The following is a 17,372-nucleotide window of genomic DNA, read 5'->3' as shown; positions in this document are numbered from 1 at the left end:
TGTTTAATGAGACATCCGTCTTCTCTGAGCAACATTGAACTGCTTTACCTCTTTGGCTACTTTCTCAGACTACCGCAAGGTCCGCGTAATGAGGCTCTAGAGCAACAAATTTCGCAAATTTCATATTTTCATACGAAAGTGCGAAAGATATTTTGATTCGCATCTTGATCTTCAAATATTTCATATTTTTCTATATGTTTATAAGTAAACAACGAACTATTACCGATAAAGCACCGGTGAGAGTCGACATTCTCCGATTTCTATATTTTACAGTAACGAATATATACATATAATATTTATTTACATGTGTTTTTATTTACTGTACTGCTGCTATAGATAAATAGGGGCAAGGAGTTTCTTGGGGCTAGTTGTTCCTCGGAACAACCTGTCCCACAAAGAAGGAATAACTAGCCCCATAAGCACAAGTCCTTGAAAAATTAAATTTTAGGTTAGATAACGAAACGTAAATCGTTTCAGCGCAATATTTTATAATGCACAATAGATATTTGCATAAAAACACCACAGAACTAAACTCTATCATTTAAATTTCGTGAAAAAGACCAAAAAGTTCAAAAACGAAAATATTTTCAAAAGTAGATCAGTGATGTACGTGCTCATCTTTTAATGTACCGGACGCCACTGGCCTGGCTAGTATGACTGCCATCCGTGCGCTGAAACATTCCATTTTACCAGGTATTTACAAAATACATTCATCTTTTTTCTTCATTTAGCTATTTCAAAAGGAACAACTTACCCGTGGAACTTTTAGCCAAACCCTCCCCTACGTAAAAACTCATCAAAATTAGATGAAATTACGTTCTTGATCTTTCCGGCGTTGGGAGGGAATTTATGTCAGTCCACCCCCTTTTCCCCTCAATTCTCTCCCCTAAATCTCAGTAGAGAGTAGCGACAGGTGCAAAAGGAGGGTCATGGGGGCCATGACTCTCTCTAAACGGTCAACAAAAGTATCCGTCTACATTGTGCTCTAACACTTTATGAACAAAATATAAACTATTTCAGTAGTATTTTCAATTCATTAGTTATTTTTGAAAGTAATTATTTGAAATACTACTTTTCATTGCTTATGAAATTAATTTGTAAGGTTCATGCTCTGTTAGGAGCCTTACTTCCTTTCCGATTAGGTGCTTTTTATTGACACCCAAGCAGTTTCAGATATTTTTCTTACCCAAACGGTTCGTTCATGAGAGGAGGGGTCCCTTCTCAGTATGCCCCCCCCCCCTCCCCGTTAAATGGTAGTCTGTATCCGTCCCTCGTAGCTAGTAGCTTCCATTCTCTTTTGAAGGTCAAATGTTCAAATTTAATTCGATTGAAACTGTAAATTTCTTTAGAAACAAACCTATCTAAGAAATCGATGTATAAATATCAGATTATAGATCAAAGACATCTATATAACATTGATCACTTTTTTCACAGCGTCCAAGTTCCAAAAATGTTCAATACATGAAGTTTTTAAATATAAGCATCTTTCTGTTAAAATAAATTTCTCCAGTTTAAGGATTAAAAGGTTTCATCATACTCTTAGGAAAATGTCCAATAATCTGCCTTTCTAGAAAACACTTTAATCACTGTAAGTTTGCAACAGGCATCAACTTTTGCGAAACAACAGCGGTGACATTTACTGCAACGTTTCAGAATATCAAAAAGGAAATATTTGTCATAAATTCTAATTGCAGTCGTCTCTAGATCGGAAGAGATAACATCGGAGTTTGATGGTTACTTGATGCTGACCTTGTCACCACAAAGAAATATTTTATCTTTCTTATCTTATCTGAAATTTATTAAGACAATAACTCATTTTCGTTTCACACTTTTTCAATGAAGACAACATATTTGTAACCTCTTTAGAATGAAAGTAGGAAGTGAAATGTTGGATGTCAACACCTTTAATGTTTCAAAAAATCGGAGGGGGGGGGACGTGTTAATGTTTGCACATGTATACCAACAAGCTTTGCACGAAAGCCTTCGCAGCGTTAAAGACAGGAAGAAAATACGTGATATCACACCATTACACATACTCACATATACAGTGCTGGCCAAATTATTAGACTAACGTAAGACTGTTTTAAAAACAAATTCTTTATTGATTACATAACTATAGACACATTAACGAACAGTGAAATAATTATCTAATATTTAGTATGCATTCCCTTGTTCTAGATGAGCATTTTAAGTCTTTTTGGCATACTTTTTCACAAGGTTTACACCATTTCTTAACTTTTTAAAAATGGATTTAAAAAATTGTTTATACTCATTATTATATATACTCATACTCACTAATTACCTAAAACTAACTCTAAATATAACAGAACACACTAATAAAAAGAACTAGTGAACTGTTTAAGTTGATTGAGGTTATGTTCCCGGTAGGTAGATAAACAAAGAACATAAACAAAGCAGACAGTGCTGCCACCTGCAAACATTAAATTATGCTAAAATAACGTAATAATCAGTGTACAGCATGTACTGTACTTTAACAGTAAAATAAATAGCAATTTAGTACAAATAGTGTATAAAAAAAAAAAAAAAAAAAAAAACAACTCTTTAGTCTAATAGTTTGGCCAGGACTGTAGAAGAATGTGGGCATACTGGACTAGTTAAGAAACTCACTTTTTTCAAAATGAATAAATTGAAAATTTGTTTTGGAGAACACAATGTTTTTTATAGTAAAACTTGCATTGGAATATTGTTTTTTGTTTTTGGCAGTCGACTTGCGCCTTCAAAAATAAATAAATAAGTGGATAATTTTCACTTTTTTTTGCATGGGACAGAGTGAAAAATAAAATATTTTTTCTTAGGAAATACTTTATATTTGGTTATAAATAATATTTTTAATTTTGATCAAATGAATGAGTGACTAAATGAGCAATGAATGAAACAATAAACGAATAAATAAATAAATGAATATAATGCAAGAATTTGTGAAATCGTATCAACAAATAAGGGCAAAATGGAGTTCTACGGGTAAAACGGTCTACTTAATGGGAACACGGTCACCCAGTTTTGGTTGTAATATTGAACTGCATTGCAAATATTAAGCGTTTTGAACACTTTTTGAACACTTTTTCCCTTTTTCAGAACACTTTGAAGATAAATTTTTGGAACTAGAACGATAGTTTCGAAAACACTTTTTAAACTTTTGGGAACGTACTTAACAACGTTTTTTTGAGTACTATTAAGCTTTACGAGAATTGAAAATTCTCTGAAAAGCCGTGAGCAGCAGAACTGCCCGTTAATAAATGCTTGGTAAAAATTATGTATACGTATGTTTTTTTTTTCTCCTTTTCAGCCGTATTCAGTGGCAGTTCATGAAAGACAGTGAAAAAGGTAAAATATAACTCATGTAGCTCAATCTCTTTTGCAGGTGGTTGACGCCGTTATTTTTGAAAGGAACTAAAGGCAATTTAAAATTAACCGACATATATGACAGTCCAGATGTCGACTCCTCTGAAAAAATTGGAGAAACGATGCAAAAGTAAGTTATTCATATCGTTAACGAGCCTTATTTTATTATTTTCGGTATGTTTTAATCCTGTAGAACAGTAAAGCGCTTTCCAAACTACTCATCTTTAAAGCACCCGTTTGAGAACGTCCAAGCTCAAGAAAACTCTATGACACACTTTTTGTTTTTAAAATTTTTGACATGTATCAATTATTGTCAATATTCTAGCCGTATTTGTTTCAACCAATATCAGTATTAAATGGATGCCTCAGTTGCCAAATCGATTAACTCCACTTTTTAAAAAAATCCCTTATTTCTGCTTTAATAGCGCTTAATCAATGCTTAGAATGTGAATTCATATTAAATTTTTGGTTCAGTACATTTCTGATCCTGCCATGGCAGAAAATGTAACACGAGGGCCCATTCACTTCTATGTAAAACGCTATCTTCTTCATCACTTTTCTCGACTTTTTGTTTTATAGAGTTAATCAATTTGGCAAGTGAAGCATGTTATTTATACAATTTGTTACAGTTTTAGGAGATTAAAAATAAAAATATTTAACTTATTACTTTTACTTTGTCCAAGGTGTACAACCTGACGGGATACCTCGCTTGGGACGGTTAGAATTAATTGTGAAAATTTCAATAATTAATGGAAGGGAATTTCAGTTTTATAACAATCGTTTCAGGAACATTTAAAAATATTATTACTGTTATTTTTTCAGTTCCTGTTATTTCTCATTTTTTGTTCTTGATTTCAGAGAATGGGAGAAAGAGCTTAAAAAGATAAAGGATGGCGAGCATCCCAGCCTTTTTAAGGCTACCATTCGGAGCTTTGGTTTCTTGTATTGCTTAAATGGAATTTTTACACTGATTGAAGTAAGTGATATTCTTTATTTTGAATAACGCAGCAAACAGTTCTGCTAAAAGTTTCTCATTTCGCACTTTCTCAAAAAATAATATTCAATGACAGCATTTACTTCAAATTTTTGATTAGATATAACTTCAGAATATTTTTCATTAAAATGTTGAGTATGTTTGAAGCTGAATACAAAAAAATTCTTTGGTTATGATTTCACCATTTATTGCCCTCCTACACAGATGCACGCCTACACGCACACACACGCACCCACTTGTGATTGCGAAAAGCATAATTTGAATTCAAGATGTCAATAAGTAAATAAATAAATATAGTTTCCTTTTTTTTTAATTTTATGGAAAAGCAGGCTAAAAACTACAACGATCGTAAATGAATTATTTATGAGCAACTTAAAATGATGATGCATCGAATGTATTAACAAATAAAGTAGTAGTTAGAGGGGGGTCTCAACACCACTCCCTTCAGCTAATTTTATTTATATGTTCCGCGTGATTATGTTCTCACGTCAACTGCACAGTGCACATACGTTTTAACATTCGCACTTTTTTTTCCCAGTACAAATCAATAATAAGCAAAGTCAAAATTCCAAATACAAACGTTAAAACTATAAAACCATAACTTTCAATATGAAAAACACTTTTTAAGCTCTCGCGTGATGCTTTTTCAAGGCTTAAAAAAAACAGATAACATGCTTATTTCTCTAGAAACTGCTTTTCCCTTGAGCAAGTTATTCACTTTCAGTTTATTCATTCATTAAAGTGAACAACCAACTTTAAGTTCAACAAACTTAAAAGTTCAGCCATGAATCCGAAAACAAAGTGTTTTACACTGTAGTAATTAGTTATTACCGTGAAATTCCTGGTATTAACGGTTTTGTGCTGTTCTTCTTATTCTAAACATCGAAAATCCTAAAAGAACTCAAAACTCTATCATCATTGTTATTACTATCATCATCACCACCAAAACCACCACTATCCTCATCATCATCAGAGATTGCAATACCGGACCAAAAATTCAATACCATTATTCGGTATTTTAAAAACGTGATATCGGAATACCGGTATTAATACTGGTGTTTGAAATTTTTTTAAAAAATGCTTGAAAACATATTGTTTTGTTGCTACATTTCATAATTTTGTACAAAAATTTGTATTATTTATGAAAAGGTATTGTGAACAAATATAAAATGAAGGAACTAATACCGTAACGAAAAATCAACAATAATAAGAATTATAATGCATCTACTGGATTGTCACTAAGCCCGGAACTTATATCAGTGCCCAACCTTCCTACAATTGAAAATACTCATTCTGAATTCACGCAGGTCGGTGGTACTGTTAACAATGCGCGATATACACCTCAAATTGTAATTAATTTTAAAAACATTCCAAGTATTCTTCACCAATCAAACTAAAATTTGTAAAAATATGGATACACTGTTAAAACTACAGGTTGCATTTGGCACTTTCAGGGGTAAAGCGCTTGTTCACCCGTGGCACCCGATAGAGAGCCGAAACTGCACCCTTAGCAAGGGTGAAAAACTTTCTCCTTTCATCCAAATTGGTTCTTTCCTAAAAGTGAAAGTACACACATTAACGTCGACTTTAATCTCTAAATCAAGAAACAACTTTTATGCCGTATAGTAATTTACAACATACAGAGTGTCCTTGATACATTTTAAAAATTCATAGAAAAGTTAAAAACTGCCATATGAATATGCGATTCGCACCATAATCCTTCACAGGTTCAAGAATTTTTAACCGACTTCAAAAAGGAGGCGGTTATCAGTTCATACCGTATGTATGTTTTTTTTTTTTTGTTTGTCCACTCATAGCGTCTCACCTAGTGAACCGATTTTGATGATTCTCTTTTTAATGGATAGAGGATGGCTCAACTTAGGTCCCATTACTTTGTTTGACCATATTTGTTCTTTAGATAAAAAGTTATGGGCAAAAAACAGTAAATTTCCCATTAAATGATTAAAATCATATTGTAGCGAAGTTTGCTCTTTTCATCCGTGGATAACGGTGGCTCAGTGGTAGAATTCTCGTCTCCCACACGAGCAACCCGGGTTCAAATCCCGACTAGGACAAAGTGAATTTTACTATAATTTCGTTTCTACTGTTTCCCTTATTTTCTCGAATGTTCTATTAATTTCTGTACCTTTTCAAGTCTGGAAAGTTCCAGCACTTTTTCAAGTTGTATATAAGGAGATGTAACGTTCATTCGTGGTTCTGAATAAAGATCTCGAGTTGAGACTAACGAGTATTCGCTTCATTTGGCTTTCACATTGTCTTCGCTAACTTCATCTACGCGACAATATGAAACTCATTGTTATAAAAGTTTGGTGCCATATAACTGTAACATTAATAGTAATTGTAATGATAATTTTGAATAAAGGCTTTTCTAAAGCAATACAGTGATATAGAGCCGCACTTCTTACTAGGTAACTTCTTACTTTTACTGAAATATCTACATTTACACTAAAAAGAATGAAATAAAAAAATTTTGAAAAAAAAAATAGAACCGACTTCAAAATTGCTCTAAAAAGTGAAAAATAATTTTATTCTTTAAACACCTTCGATAATACTTTTAAACATAATTTTTGAAGTTGGCGCGAAAACAAAAATTAAAATCCATTGTAACCATGCTTCGTTCATATTTTTATCAAAAAATCATCCAAACTTAGGAACGAAACATTTATATCGTTACTCAAATATGCTGTCATCAATGCGTAATGCATGTGGTAGTGAAGAAACTGGACCTGGTAAAATTTATACTTGTAGTTGAGTTATGGCTGTGAATGATTTTATCGATCGTTTTTGCGCCAACTTCAAAAATTATGTTTAAAAGTATTATCGAAGGTGTTTAAAGAATAAAATTATTTTTCACTTTTTAGAGCAATTTTGAAGTCGGTTCTATTTTTTTTTTTTCAAAATTTTTTTATTTATGACATCGTAAAAAAGAAAAATGAGAAAGGAAAAAGGTCAAAAAGAGAAGAAAGAAAAAGTGTAAATCGCTGTATCGGCAAAGTAGGAAAAACAAACGACATGTGAAGTGTTTAATCGTTTTATTAAAGAGAAAGCAATAATTTTCATTTCTAGAGTTTGATGTGTGGATCGTATGTTGCTCGAGCCATATTTAAACGGTACTCACGTTCATTCCATGTCTACATGCGGCACACACAATTGAACTCAGGTAATGAAAGGTATTGCTGTTTGATAAAATAATTAAACACCTCACATGACGTATGATTTTCTTGCTGTGACGATGCATTGAATACTAATAATTACTTTTTTTCCTTTTCCACTTTTTTACACCGTTATATTCTTAAACTTGTGAATTATTATGATGCAAAACGCATGTTCATACGACAATCTGTTGCTTTTCTATGAATTTTTAAAATGTATCAAGGATTTTTTCGACACCTTTTATTTAGACTCATGTTGAACGACTACATTATTTTCAAGTACTGGAATTAACGCAAAAGTAATAGTTAAATCATTAACCAAATTTTTAATTAAGAAGTTAATTTTTTAATAAAGTGCGTTTGCCAATAAAATAACCCAAACTAAAACTCAAGAAATAACCAAAAGAAAAAGTTGAATCATTAATCTCATTTAAGTTCAGAAATTAATTCCTCTTATAAATTGTTTTGTACTTTAAGAGAATATTCCCTACTGCATTTTATCATTGGTTAAAACGAACGAAAATGCTACTGTCGAAAAAAATATGTTTAAAAATTGAAAAATAAATAAAACGCCTTTTACCACGTGACTCAAAATGAAGCCAGCATGTACAATGACCCCGATCAACCAAAACAATATTTCATTATTCACTTTAGCAAATAATTACCTCCTTTAATTCCAGCTAAAAGTAATTTCCTTAGTTCTGGCTTATCTTGACAAATCTTTAGCGTATTACAACGTATCATTTGTATTTTCCTTTAAATCTTCGCCACTGTGTGAAATATGCAAAAGACATATTAAAATACTTCATTCAATGTTGTTCAAGGTTTTCGTCTTACTATCACGTAATGTTTTCCCTAGAAATATTAACTGATGGGTTCACTAAGTTTAAAACAAACATTTTCCCGCTAATCCGGATTAAAAAGTGCACGCTTGAGTACGTTTGCTCTTTTGTGCACATTTTCGTTTGTCCGTGAAATTTTTGTGTGGAAACCTTCAACATGCGGACAAAGTTCTGTTATCCTGCATTAAAAAGCATGTTTCCGGCTGTAAAATTATAGAATCCATGATATCAATGGAGCACTCTTATGTAACATTTCATAGAAGAATTAGCATGATAATAGAATTGATTCAATGGTATTGAACTTGTACTCAACGTGATGTATTTTCAATCACGGAGTAGTGCTAGAAAGCAAGGCTGCGGAGTAAGAGTAGGACACATTTCAGGGGGAAGGAGTCGGAGCCGGAGGTTTTTAAATTCCCGGAGGTCGGAGTCAATTATTTTCTTTTCGAGTCTACAGCTCTGCCATGGCTGCAGAGTAGGGCTGGGCGATGTAGGAATTTTTACATCGTGGTGCATCGCCAGCCTTACATCGCAATGTTGCGATACATCACGATGTCTTTTCTTAAACTTGTTTATGTTAATTTTACAAAACAGGCCAAGATAAAAAAAATAGTTTATGTTATGGGACATATTTACTGATAAATCCTAGCACCATAAAGAAATTAAAAAAAAAATAAATAATAATAATAATAATTAAATAAATAAATAAAGTGCAAGATGGCAATAAATATTGCAGGTACAGTGAAACCTGTGTAGGTTGACCACCTGCGGTGCAGTACTTTGGTGGTCAACTTAGACAGGTGGCCAACTTATAAAGAGTGGTGCTGATTTTTTTTTTTTTTTTGCATCATGCATTTTGACTAATTCACACTTACTTTTTCTGTTCAACTCACTTTCATTGTTTAACATTACTTTGAAACAATAATTGAAAATGTTATTCAAATATTTTTGTTTTTTTACTATATTAGACACTGTAGTTTTAGAAATTCCATATGTGTGAGTCAATTTTCTCCTGCTCTCCCCCTTTTCAATTAACTTTAATGTTTCATACTTTTTATAAATCTCAAGTTCATCTAATTTTCTTTTTGAAGCCATTTTATGTAAAACTTATAACACAAAGAGCAACAAGCTGGACTCTCCTAGTTCAATACAGCAGTTGAAAATGAAAATGTTCTATCTAATCCCTTGTACCAGAAATAAATAACTTTACTCTTCAGCACAATTCCAGTGTTGCCACAAAATATTGCAACTGGAAGAAAAGACTTTGTACTTTTCTACTGACACCTGTTTTCATTGAACAGAAGGTACAAAAGGTAATCTCAAATAGAACAATAGAAGAAAAAGTTTTAAACACTATGCCATGCTTGAAAACGCTCGACTGGGAAATGCGGAGCAAGATAACTTTTTTGCGGAACTGCGAAGTGTAGCTATTTTTGCGGAGTAACTCCGCGAGGTGCGGAGCAGCTGGCAACCGTGCATCAAAACATTACAATTATTCATGGAAAGCTATAAAAAATAATAACAAAGTAAAAAAAAAATGCTTGATTAAGTTTTAAAAAATAAACCAAATGGTCAACTTACAAAGGGTTTTTTACGTTAGTCCAAACCAAATTTGGTGTACATTAGTGGTCAAGATAGACAGGTGGTCAAGATAGAGAGGTGGTCAAGTTACAAGGGTTTTCCTTCATTATATAAGATAGGACTAATTCCGTTCCCAACAAAAGCGGTCAACATAGGCAGGTGGTCAACTTACAAGGGTGGTCAACTTTACAGGTTTTACTGTATGTGTTTTTGGATTGCAATGAAACTATCTTTTCAATTCAAAAAGATGTGAATTTATGGAAGCAAAGTCACGCGTATTTCATTCACAAACTCAGCGGTTCTCAACCTGGGGCGAGCTCCCCCTAGAGGGGCGTTGAAGAATTTCAAGGGTGATTATACACTGGTGGACAATTGCTAAGGACAGATTCCAATGGACTATGTAGCGCGTAAAAAAGTAAGTGTAATTCGATGCCAAGTGAAATAAACTAATGCCAGAACTCTAAAACATTGCAATGACGATAATTTTTTGTGCTCTTAAATACAGAAGGCGTTGAAAAGTGTTCAAAAGACGAAACGGTCGTTTTGGGCTGAATACGTAAAAGTGAATAAATTTTAATTACCGCCCCCAAGCGTTTCGGCGTACGATGTCAGTATGGGATATGGTTATTGACTACCATGGAGAGCGATGCAAGCTTCCACACGTCATGTGATGCTTTACACAACATTACCCATCAGCTGTTGGGGTAATTTATCCCATTCTTCTGTCAGTCACGGATAAAGGTGACCTTGCTTATTGGAGAGCGTTGTCGACCAGCACGACTGCTTCCCAAAGCATCCCAAACATTTCAGTATGATTCAGATCTATAGAACGTGCTGGCCAGCCGATGGGTTGAATATTTTTAGTGAGCTAGACACTCCTGGACGGCGATTGTTAATGACATGTTACGTTCCCATCCATGAAAACGAATTTATTGCTCACAGCACTACAGAACACGTGAACATGAGGCAGTAGAACAACATTAATGTATCACTCGCCGTCATAGTCCTTGTTTGGAAGCACACACGCGACGTAAGACCATTGATCATAATCCTACCCATACCATCAGTGGCGCCGACTCCATGGGGCCTGAGGGGGCCCGAGCCCCCTCAAAAATATTTTTGAGGGGGCAGAGCCCCCCCAATAAATCAAGAAAAGTATTAAGTTATATTATGTTTTCTAAACTAATAAATTTATTTTATTTTCCTTGTTTGAAGATAGTTTACCTAGTAAAATACATTCAGTGCTGAGCTAAAACAAATAATTATTACGGTAGTAAGCAGGTTAACTGAAAACAAGTAGTGTGAATAATGATGGTGTTATAGTGTTGCAAGCACACTTAGAATTTGTCCCAGTGCGCGAACTAACGGATCAAATCTGTTGCTGGTGGGCAACGCTGCGGTGAGCTCATCTAATAAGTGTTGCTGATCCGGAAAAAATGTATGAGGGTTTGATTTGTATATTAAATTGGAGGCGTGATAGTTTTGAATACTTTTGGGAATCGTGTTTAAAAGAAAAACCTTCACAATAAAATGATGATCCTTCGCTTCCTCAGAATCGACGAATACCAAAGAAGTATGAAAACAACGAAGCCAGTTCACCGCACGCTTTCAAAATCCCAAAGGAGTATTGGAAGGCACTTTACATTGAGATTTGTGAAATGGTGCAATCTTGCATTATTGGGCGGTTCACATCAACTGGACTCACACTGATCATTGCAGTTGAACAAGAGTGCTTGCGTTTATTAAACAGAGATGAAACACATTTTGAAAAATCATCTTTCAAAAATAACCTAGACATTGAGAGATTGCGTTTACACTTGAACTTTGTTAGCCGGTATAACTAATGAAAAAACAACTGGTCTTAAAAAAACATGCGTAAATTAAATTACCTTTTTACGAAAATACTGTGCGTGTTTGTATTTATTTTTTCCCTTTTTCAAAGGCAAAAAATATGTGTCAGGCTTGTCGAGTTTTCGGGGTTCTAATGTGTTTATATGACTTTAAAATGCTTAAAAAAACTTTAAAACTCACTATTTTCCATCTCAAATTAAAAAATTTAACCCGGTTTACCCCCCTCCCCTCATTTTTTAAAAAGTCGGCGTCTCTGGGAGTGTCCTTCCATTCAAGTAAATTGTCCTTCTTACCTTAAATATCAATGCCTAGCTACGGCACTGCACGGCTCCCCATAAAATAGAACAAAAAGTTCTTGCTAAGACGAGTGATATGATTTAAAAGTTGAACCAGAAAATTTGTAAACCAATTTTTAGATTCTTATACTTCGAAAACACCATGTCACATACTGTTTGTTTGTTAAAATTATACACACCAGAAAATATGACATTTTCAAGGCACAAAAATCTGACCTTTATTTGGGGTGGGGGGTCCTCCGAGGGATTATATAACTCCCTAAACTCCCGATGATGTCCGGCCCCCCCCCCAATAATTTTTGCAAGTCGGCGCCCCTGCATACCATGACACACCTTGTAGAATACTAGTCCTTTTCTTTAGGTTTACCGGCTTGTATGCTGTACCACTCTCATGCCAGGTTAGTTGTCGTCTACAATTAGACGACAGACTGAACTTGCTTTCGTCTGAGAATAGTACACCAGCCCAGTCGACTTCTCTCCAAATGCGATGCTGAAGATATCATTACAAACGAGCAGAACACTGATTTCTAGACAATGGGATGTACAAAACAAGCTGACGGGCGTAGCCTTACTGCATTCAAAAGTCTGGCTACAGTTTTTCGGGATATTTGCTTGCTAGTACAGTTAAACCTGTGTAAGTTGCCCACTTGCGGTGCACTACTTTAGTGGTCAACTTAAGCAGGTGGTCAACTTATAGAGGTTGAATTATAAGAAAAGATCTATTCCGTGCCTGAAAATAGCGGTCAACTTAGACTTATCTCCCTCGTGACATTTGCTACACATTCCATTTTGTTTGAAATGATTTTCAAACTGTAGAAACAAGCATGTGGCTGACGTCGAACTCCCTGGCAACATTTAATTTTTTCCTAAACCCCTTTCGACCTTTTTTGATTTAACCCTCTTTCGATGTTGCCAACACCGCGGCCACCCATAAAATCATCTAATGGACGTCGGGAAGACATAACGAAAAATGCAAGTTCGTCAATTGATCCTTTCCCGTCAAACTTTGCTTTTGAACAACAATGGTCATCTCGCGACCAATCCTTTATATCGCTTATCAGCGCTATCACGTGACCAGCAACGTCGTGAGTCTAAAATTTGCATACTCACAACACGTCTTACTGTGTCCCGAACTTATGCTAGTTTCCATATTTCCTTGCCTTCCATTTTGTGGTTGCTAACGCTGCTATTGACATCCGTTCTTAGCAATTGTCCACCAGTGTATAAAAGAAAAAACAAAAAGTTTTACCCAATTTATGGAGAACATGTAACGCATGTGTACATTAAAGAACACTGTCAGTACTCCTAATAATGTTTTGAACGTAACTGATGGGGGGGGGGGGGGAGGATTCACACCCAACCTCAACTAGATCCTGGATTACCTCAAAAACACTTGCAGCTTCTTGAATTTCACATGTTCTAATAATAATACGTTCAAAAAGAAAAAAAAAAGTTATGCATTGTAAAAATAAAGTTTGCATGTGAAATGATCTAGATTTTTACTCAATAACTAGCTTCAGTTTACAGTCGGTTTTGGGGAGGGAAGGGACATGACCTCATGTCAGTATCTAAAGAGAGGCGTCGAGTCTGAAAGGTTAAGAACCATTGCTCAAACTCACATCTTTATCTGAAAAGGGATTCGGTATTATCATTAGTCATCGGTATGTGCAGTACAGTAAACCCTCATTAGTCTGGACCCTATTAAACCGGACTTAACATAATCCAGACAGTCATTAAGATGTACATACTGAAAAAGAATAGGCGAAATAGCAAAATAATGTGTTTTTGTGGGTCTCTAAAACAATGTATGTGCAATTTTTAATGTATTTATGCAATTTTGTATTTCATTCTCTTGAATCCTCCCATATATTATAGCCAATGATCAAGTAACGCTCCTCACATCATCAACAATGAAACTTGCGCCACGGCATGATAATTTAACAATGTGTGTTGGTAATGTTTAACATGCAGGGAAAATCTTTATTGTGACAAAGCTGAAATGGATCCGGTAACTTAACTGTTTTACTGGTAAGGCTGTGTCATTTCAGGGGGATGAAGAAACGAAAAACAATGAACGCTACCTACTGGATTTTAGGGTTAATCCACTAGAGTTAGGGTTAAAACTTCAACTACTAAAGCATCAACAAACAGGCATTTGCTTCGTTCAAATGTAGAACCAATTTTCCCCCGTCATATCTTGACGGGCGATTTTCTAGTTAAAAATGCAATTCGTACTGTGTACAATAGTTCGTTTACGTACCTATGTTTACTAAACAGATTTTGTTTAAACCGTACTTTCATTAATTGAGACGACCTGGATCCCCTATTTGTCTAAATTAATGAGGTTCTACTGCACTTAGCACCAGTGGCGGATTGGTTGAAAAAATCGGCCCTGGCATTAGGAGGTGTAGCGGCCCCATAGCTCTTATAGATATTAAATTTTACTTAACGATTGGGATATAACTTAAATATGAGGAAATTATTCTTAACAACTAAATATGTTATATTTAAACAAAATTTAACAGTAATGAATACTTCTGCGCTTTAATGGTGAACAAATTAATACAGTATTAGCTACACCTTATTTTGGGGCGAAATTGTGATTGTAATTGTCCATTTAAGTATTTTTATAATGCCCGGAACTTGATTGAATATTTCCTTAATGATATAACTGCTTGGATAGTATGTCCTTTTCTGCAGTCATAACAAGTAACTTAATTACCCTGTTATATGAAACTGATCTAGCGATGTTTCATATGGCTGAAAGACTAGGGCCGTCTTAGAACGTGATGGGTCCTTCAACACAAACACAGTACTGGGGCCTGTCATAAACATTCCCTTTTTTATACTGCCATTTCCTGACGACTCCCAGACTCGATGCTAGGTCAAAAACCTGGTGAAGGGTCGGATACAAGTTTGGCAATCCCTTAATATTTTTTTCAAACGCATGTATCAATACAAAGAGAGAGAAAGAGTGTGTGTGGGCTTTCTAGGAGTCATTAAAGTATTAGCAATATAAACTTAATGGAAATATTAACATTTGGTGTGAAATAGGGGGGTCCGGGAGGCCTCTCCCCTGGAAAATTTTCGAAATTGTAGTCTTAAAAACTCAATTTTAGACAATATTTGGTAATGTCAGGGGAGCGTAGGTTCAGGTTTTCTCTTGCTGAAATTTTTCAGAACTGGAAATCCAAAAATCGAATTTTAAATTATCTTCAAGTATATGGTATAAAGAGCGGTTCCGGGGGCTCTCCTCTGAAATTTTTAAAAATATATTAGCTCTAAAAACGCAGTTTTAGAAGATCTTTGGTGATTTTTTAGTTGAGATAGATTCCAACACGCCATCCAGTAGAAAATTTTCAAACTGAAGTGTTAAAAGCCTTTTTTGGTAAAGACTAGGACACCGGCAGTTACTCGAAAATTAAGTTCCAGAAACGAAATTTTTGCTGACCTTCAGTGATGTTAGGAAAAGGAGTTTTCGGGAGGGTCACCCCGGAAAATTTTCGAAATTTAAGCACTAAAAACGAGATTTAAAACTTTCTTCATTGATGATGCCGAGAGAGAGGAGGGGACGGGACACTTTCCCAGAAAACTTTTGATACTGTTAATTTAAAAACACAGTTTTAGACCATCTTTGAAAATGTTAAAAAAATGGGAGAGGTTCGAGTACTCTCCTCCAGCAAATTTTCGAAACTGGATACTCCTCAATGGTATTTTAAGATTGCATATTTTTAAATAATTTTACGGAAAAATATATTTTGTCACTTTTATTCCAATTTTTATAAACAAAGTCGCCGAGAGCAAAAGCGGATCCGGGAAAAAAATGACAAAGGTCAATTTTTTCACAAGCCTCCTTCTACACCGTTCACCATTAGGATATTTTACCCTCTGCACGAGTTCAATTCCGAGGCGGTCCCCTATTCTCCAACTAAGCTGACATGACCTCACGTCGGCCCTTGTTGTACGTTGCATTTAAGAGCAATTGTGAATTGTCATTTATAAATAAAAGCGTTAAAGAGATCAAAAGTATTTTAACTTTTTACGACCGCTAAGGATTCCCTGTTTTTTTTTTTTTTTTTTTTTTAATTTAGTCATTTATTTTTTATTATACCACTAAAAATATATTGGCAGCCCCAGAACCCGACTAACTAAAAGGGAAGCCCTAAGCCCACATTAATTTGGAGGCCCTCTGAAGACTATGCAGTGTTTGATTTACATTCTTAAAGCACAAATGCACTTTTGGAGGCCTCTTTGTCTAATGACACAATTATGTATAAATCACTTATATGCATTTATGAATCCCCTTTGGGCCCCCTCTTAATCGTGACCAAGTAAATTCGTTACTGGCAGAATGATTAAAAATTAACCTTTGAAGAACATTTTTTTCCAATTTATAAGTCATAATATTTTATTTAAAAAAAAAAAAAAATACATGCATTTTTCATATCGTTGCAATGCTATGCATAATTCTTTAAAAAATGTGAGGCCCCTTAGGAACATGTTCCTATGGGACCGCAGGCCTAAACTTAGTCAGCTTGTGTGGTAATCAGGCCCTGGGCAGCCCCATTTCAGAAATCAACCCCCCCCCCCTCTTATGGTGACGGCCCTATCTCCCTCCACCCGCAAGCTTTAGCCCATGCGTAAAGAGGAGCTGAGGCTGTGTTTTGCGAATTTGCTTTGTTCTAAACACATCCGCGCAAAATTTACATTTTGCTGTTATAGTAGACAGGCCCGAAAGACTTTGCTGTTAGTTGATCGGCCCCAAGCAGGACCGGCCCACCGGGCAAATTCCCGGTTGCCCGCCGGTTGTATCCGCCACTGCTTAGCACTCAATGGCATTCGAAATTAAGGCTACACGCGATAGACGCTTTGCACATTCACTTCCATCTCTGTCCTTCCTGTATGTTCCTTAATTTTTTTAAGTATGGCGTTTATTAATTAAACGGAACTTCGAACAATGTAGTCATCAATATTTTCTTGGTTTTCATGTGATGGCCTAAACGATATAATTACAACCAATTGTTCTCTTTGTTAAAGAAGCCAAACTCCAACACTGTAGGTTCTTTTCCTTGTTATATAATGGCAATTTCTGAGTAAGCACGATGTTAATTACAACAAACGAACCACGGCAGAGAAACTCACGGGTTCATTGACAAGGTCGTGTCAAATGATAGATCTGGTGGCGGATCGAGTGTGACTGTCTCCTACTGAAGTTTCTTTAGAATAGCGCCATGACTTTAAAGTTCAAGCTGAACTCTCAGAAAATTACAAA

The 17,372-nt window shown here is 35.1% G+C and overlaps 1 protein-coding gene across 2 annotated transcripts in view; it reads left to right on the top strand.

The window, feature by feature from the left end:
* The window catches only part of LOC129233451 (ATP-binding cassette sub-family C member 4-like), a 114,892-nt gene that overhangs the window by 25,659 nt on the left and 71,861 nt on the right, over positions 1-17,372 (top strand). For both annotated transcript variants that reach the window (XM_054867486.1, XM_054867481.1), the window contains exons 2-3: positions 3,383-3,493; positions 4,222-4,339. In XM_054867486.1, the coding sequence (XP_054723461.1) occupies positions 3,383-3,493; positions 4,222-4,339 (229 nt within the window). The remainder of the gene's footprint in view (positions 1-3,382; positions 3,494-4,221; positions 4,340-17,372) is intronic.

Source organism: Uloborus diversus, chromosome 1, assembly GCF_026930045.1.
Source record: "Uloborus diversus isolate 005 chromosome 1, Udiv.v.3.1, whole genome shotgun sequence".
Classification (NCBI taxonomy): domain Eukaryota; kingdom Metazoa; phylum Arthropoda; class Arachnida; order Araneae; family Uloboridae; genus Uloborus; species Uloborus diversus.
Note: the sequence above shows the minus strand (reverse complement) of the source record. Positions and strands in the feature narration are given on the sequence as shown.